The sequence below is a fragment of the Plectropomus leopardus genome, chromosome 3, assembly GCF_008729295.1.
Source record: "Plectropomus leopardus isolate mb chromosome 3, YSFRI_Pleo_2.0, whole genome shotgun sequence".
NCBI classification, from domain to species: domain Eukaryota; kingdom Metazoa; phylum Chordata; class Actinopteri; order Perciformes; family Serranidae; genus Plectropomus; species Plectropomus leopardus.
Window position 1 is genome coordinate 11977550 of NC_056465.1, and position 5347 is coordinate 11982896.

The 5347-nt window shown below is 40.5% G+C and overlaps 1 protein-coding gene across 3 annotated transcripts; it reads right to left on the bottom strand.

The window, feature by feature from the left end:
- Positions 1-537: 537 nt before the first annotated feature.
- On the bottom strand, positions 538-4677 carry dmrt2b (doublesex and mab-3 related transcription factor 2b). 3 transcript variants are annotated; one of them, XM_042483939.1, is made up of 4 exons: positions 4603-4677; positions 3707-4099; positions 2672-2774; positions 538-1783 (listed from the first exon to the last, which is right to left on the bottom strand). In XM_042483939.1, exons 2-4 carry the CDS (start codon positions 4091-4093, stop codon positions 933-935), a joined length of 1341 nt encoding a protein of 446 aa, XP_042339873.1. In that variant the 5' UTR covers positions 4094-4099; positions 4603-4677; the 3' UTR covers positions 538-932. The 3 variants fall into 3 exon arrangements, with proteins under 3 accessions (XP_042339873.1, XP_042339874.1, XP_042339872.1); XM_042483940.1 differs by having other exon boundaries at positions 3728-4638; XM_042483938.1 differs by having other exon boundaries at positions 3707-4638.
- Positions 4678-5347: the final 670 nt, after the last annotated feature.

The following is a 5347-nucleotide window of genomic DNA, read 5'->3' on the forward strand; positions in this document are numbered from 1 at the left end:
TCCCATCTTCCCACATTCTGTTGAGGTGATGAAATGATACTCTATGAAATATTAAACAGTGTGTCATATCGTTAATAATTTTAAGGTTGTACAATCACAATAATGGACCACAGTGTGACAAAATGTCAACAATAGCAAAACATAATGAATAAACATTTCTCACTTGGTAAAAAAAAAAGGAGAGAGAGAACAAATGCAGAAATATCAGCTATGTTTCTTTTTGGCAGTTAGCCCTTTCTGTTCTATTACCGACAGGTTTGGGAAAATCTGTGCTCCTTTTAACCATCTCCTTGGCAAACCACCTGCTTCCCGCTCATGTTCCTCCTTCCAGTGTTAGTTTTCTTCCGAGTTAAAAGAGATTTCTAAGCAGCACCTGGTTTATTTTGACACAGCAGCACCCCGCGAGCCAGCCAGCCACATCTACTCTTTGATTTAAAAATCAATTCATAACGTAAGAAATGGGCACAAGTTCAAACACTCCTTGACTTTTTCATCAACTTTGTTTTATGGATGTACTGTATATTTCTTCTTGCAGGAAAAGAGAATATAATATGATTGATGTGAGGGGGGTCAAAGCAGAGTGATTCGGTCACACTGCTGACAGAGTAGTGTAAAAAAGGATTACATTTTTAAAATGAATATTTGTATAAAAATATTAACAATGTAGTCAAAATAATGAAAGTAAAGTAATCAAGTACATACATATGTTTCATTATTATACTTTTAATTGTAGTTAAAATAAAGCTTAATACATTTATATGAAAAATAAGGGGAGAAAATACATATTCTGGAAATTGTTCATAAATATTTGACTTTATATCAACGAGCCCTTGCCAAGAAGTGTTTCAAAATCTGTAACAGGACTGTATATTTATTCAATTAACATCAATTCTTAGTCCGCAGATAAACAAAGTGCACTTTCAGTGTGTCTGTCAGGCCCTCAGCAGAGCCTCCACAGAGAAAGGTAATGGCCTCACAGTGGGAGTCCTGACTGTGCTGCTTTGAGGGATCTTGACAGAGTCGGCTTGAGGAGAGGCCTGGTCTGCTGGAGTGTCTGAGCACCATCCCTTAGACGTCAGAGGTCTGGGATCAAAAGTCCTGCTGTGTGCACTGACGTCTTGCCCACCCAGGATACCCTGATCTGCTCCAAAAATAGAGCATGTGATGCTTGAAGAGCCATTTGAGTCCATTATTTCTGTTGGTTTTGGGAGGGATTTGACAAGGTCTGGACCTGACAAGGGGCTTCCATGATGTTTGAGTCTTTGTTCTGATGTAAGAGACATCAGCTCAGGTCTGTCTTTCTTCTCACGGTCTTTCCAGCTGTTCTGCACCTCTTCGTACTCCCTGGTTTGCTCTGAGCTTTGGCATAGGAAGTCATTATAGTCTTCAGTGGAAGACTTACTTTTCAGGTGGAAGAACTGATAAAACTGGAAGTCACACTCATAAAGCGGCTTATATTTATACAAAGGCACAAAATTGGGTGTCCCTGCAGCGATGGGGTCCTTGTTGAGAAAACAGCAGTGGAGGTTAGGGGAGACAGGCAGGGGCGGAGGGTGAAGCATGGGGACGAGGGCAGAAGAGGATGAGAAGGAAAGGTCGTTCTGCAGCTCTCTCTGTCTCATCTCCCGTTCCAGCATCACATTCTCCAGCTCTTTGTCTGCAAAGGCTCGCCTCTTCCTCATCCGGGCGCTGATGGGGGGACCTGTGAAGTGTGTTTGGTCACACTGTGTTTGCTTTGACCAGCAGGAGGTGTCGTTCCCTGGCAACGCCACCGGTTTGAGTCCTGCATGAAAAAAAAAAAGCCAGCCATTGTGTTTTCATATATTTAATTCATTTATGACTAATGAAGTTGTTCCAACCGATTAATTGTTATGTTTATGTTTGAGTAGTTTGTTCTTTATTATTTTAATTATGCAGTTGGTTAGCGGTGTCATTTTTGTTTTACTGAGAGCACAGAGAGGCTGAGAGGGCTATAAAGAAGACAAAGCCTCCAGCAGGATTTGACTGCAAGCCAGCAGGTATTAATACACTGCACTATATATTACAGTAATGGCCTGTTGTTGTGAAATAGTGAAGCCACAGTGATCAGGTTGGTTTAGATAAATTAAGTGCATGTGTAATTTTGGGTAATGACATCCAAAAGGAAAATACAGTGGCAGTTTGAGCACATGTACAAAATACACGTGTTCTTGTGTAAAGGTTTGTTTAGTGACCATGTGGGGACTATCATCTGTTTAAGGACAAAGCTGGTCCCCATAATGTCATCTATTTAATTTGGGTTAAGACTTTTTTCTTGATTAAGAATCAAGCATAAGTCTAGGATAACGGTTGAGGTTAGACACTGGTGGGGTATGGTTTGGGTTATCCATATTCAATGACATATGATCTGATTTATATAATTTTTGTATAAATTTATTTTACTGCACTTCTGCTCCAAAAAAAGTGACTGTGACATGGAAATGTTCACTTCCTCCGTTAACAGATGACAGACTGAGTTGATCAGTTTGTGATCTTGCATTAATTCTCACTACTCAATAAATTAAAAGCAATAGAGCAAAAATGCTGTAGTTGACTTCAAGGATTTCATCTGATTTACTGAAAAAGAACCATCTATCACAATCTTTAAAGAGGATGTATGTTAAAGAGAGAGGAGATATTAATTAAACTTTACCCTGCAGGATGCTCTTAGCCAGTATGCTTGGTTCTGCTGCTCTCGTGTAACGCTGATATGCTGTCCTCCGAAACGGACCTGCACACCTGACCCCCCTCTTACCCTGGGAGAAACATGGGAACAGGAATTAGACATTTGGAGATAATAATTTTACACTGAGACTCTGCCCCAAAGGTAATTAAAGGGAATTAATACATTATGTAAGAGGCAAGTATATCTCTTTCTGCCTCTAAGATTTGAGAATGAGACATTACTTGTTTTTTTTATAAAAGAGCATCTAAAGGCCCGTTTTTATATTTAACTTTCAGCTATGTTAGTTGTTTAATTGTTATACTATGTTTTGACCAAATATAGACAACAGTATGTATTTATATCTGTATTGACAATTTCCAATTTTGCTTTCAGTATTAAATGCAGACTTCTGCAGACAGAATGCAAATTTCTGATACAATACATCTTATTACTGCAATGAACTACAAAGCAAACTCAAATGGGGACAATCAGTCCTCTGAGGGAATCTGTATCTATGATTTTAAGATTTGTGATTGCTTTAATTCTGATGGCTGCTTTATGTTACTGAATTATCTTGTGATGCCCTTTGTGTGTAGGCCTATAGACCATAATAAAAAAAAATCGAGCTACTGTTTGTACCATGAGATGGTCACATTTCTGTCACATACATTATTTGAAAATACAAATAACAGTGACAATTATGCAAATTCAGTCTTCCAGCTTTTTTAAGTACTTTTGTAAAGTGTAAAATATTTATTTGCGATTTCTTTGCAGAAATTTCAAAACAGCAGAAGAAAATTTTGAGTATTGATATTTATATATTCTGACCTTCAATCTACCATCATGAATAAGCCAGTACACGTTTAATATTCTCATAAATATCTTTATAAATAATTAATTTCCTCCTATACTCATATCCTCAGTACATCTAACGGCTCATTTAATATCGCTTTTTGTCTGTTAATAATCATCTACTAATGATCCACCCATCAGTTTATTCTCCATCATGTCTCCACCACTGACCTGAACTGGTGCTCTCCTCACCTCCGCAGCTTGCTGCCTCCTCAGAGCGACCTGCGCTGCCATGACGCGCTGCCGCTCCACCACCAGCAGGCAGCAGGCACAGCGACAGTCCCTCCAGCGGCAGAAGCGTTTGTGGCCTTTCAAACACGAAACGACACCGTGGTTCCGACAGCGGGCGCATTTGGGGCTGCGGGTCATTTTGCGTGGTTTGTGCTGGTGGCGCTCTGGAGACGGGGCCACTTTGTACTCCCCTCCGTCCCCGCGGCGGCCGTACTGCCCAGTGCATCCGTCAGGACTTGTCACGTCAACAACTTCTTCGGATTTTAGTACATCATCAAGTTTTGCTGTGGTCTCCAGCTGCAGGCCTCCTTCCAGCTGAGAGGACATCTATGACTAATAACACCGGAATCCCACTTTTAATCCGCGATGTTGCTGCTAACGCTGAGCAGACTTTTACGCAGAAGATGTAAAGGGATTTTAACTCAAGATACAACTGAGAAAACCTGACTGCGGCGATTACTCTGTAAAGTAGAATTACCCTAGAAATAAATTGTCTGCCAAAATGCTCTCAGCCTGTTTAAGAGTCGAGAGCGATGATATATCACAGCAGTTATGTTGTTTTACGCACGCATTGAAAGGCAGACAAATAACAATTTCTGCTCAGAAACTTAACACACAAAGTTTGAAACAGGTTGTCCCAAATAAAATAAATCGGCTTCCATCAGGCATAAAATAAAACGACGCATTAACAGTGGGATTCCGGGCTTAGAAAGGCTGTGTGCCACAACTTTACAGCAAACTTCCTATTGAACACCAAGCCGTGATGAATGGTGTCCTGCTCCAGCCTGCTGATATATGACAGATAATGTTTTCAAGGTGGAAACTTTGCAGCCTACCGCCAGACGTTTGAAATGTTAAGCCTCTCTCAGCTGCTCTCTGACGCTGTTTCCAAGAACAGGCGGATAATAGACCGGGCCACAATGCCGAGCTCCTGGCGCGAGACCCGTAAGCAAAGATTTGGGGGAAGCCCGTTTGCTGCAAAAGCAACTCCCTCTCCCTATAAACCCCTGTACCTGCCCTGCCCTACCCTGCCCACCTTCGAAGTGGTTCTCATCTTTCCATGGAGATACGGGATCTTGCCAGACCCATCTCCAAATGGGCAGAAATCCCTGTTTGAAAATTTAGAAGGAAAAAAATAAAAGTATTTAATGTAATAATATATATATGCAATTATATAATAATTGAATTTAGCCGTCTATTTGTTTTAAGAAATTTCACTAATTAACAAATATACCATTTGTCATAATAATAATGAATATTATAATAACAGAGAAAGGAAGAGAGCAGGCGAGCTTATGCGCAGGCTTACTTTAAAACATGCACCTATGTGTCCGTTAGGGTGCATATATATGTGAGCTCCGTGTTTTACCAGACTAATACAATATGGACTAATTACGCACGCGCCTTAGGGGAAGAAGCTAGGGGCGAATGACACAGACAGAGAGAGAGCGCGAGAGAGGGAGAATTACATTTTCATATAACCTAGGAGTAATCTTCACGCTCATATTTATTCATAATACTGTTAAATAATTCAGTGACTTAATGGCTCTCCTGATGTTTCTAGTGTCGCCGTTTCTGGGC

What these genes read in the sequence shown, in the direction of transcription:
- dmrt2b (XM_042483939.1), bottom strand. Translation starts at nt 4,093, where the DNA reads ATGTCCTCTCAGCTGGAAGGAGGCCTGCAGCTGGAGACCACAGCAAAA. An exon ending in TGAGGAGAGCACCAGTTCAG is followed by an intron (nt 2,775 to 3,706) that starts GTCAGTGGTGGA and finishes TGTTTCTCCCAG; the next exon opens with GGTAAGAGGGGGGTCAGGTG. An exon ending in GGCTAAGAGCATCCTGCAGG is followed by an intron (nt 1,784 to 2,671) that starts GTAAAGTTTAAT and finishes TTTTTCATGCAG; the next exon opens with GACTCAAACCGGTGGCGTTG.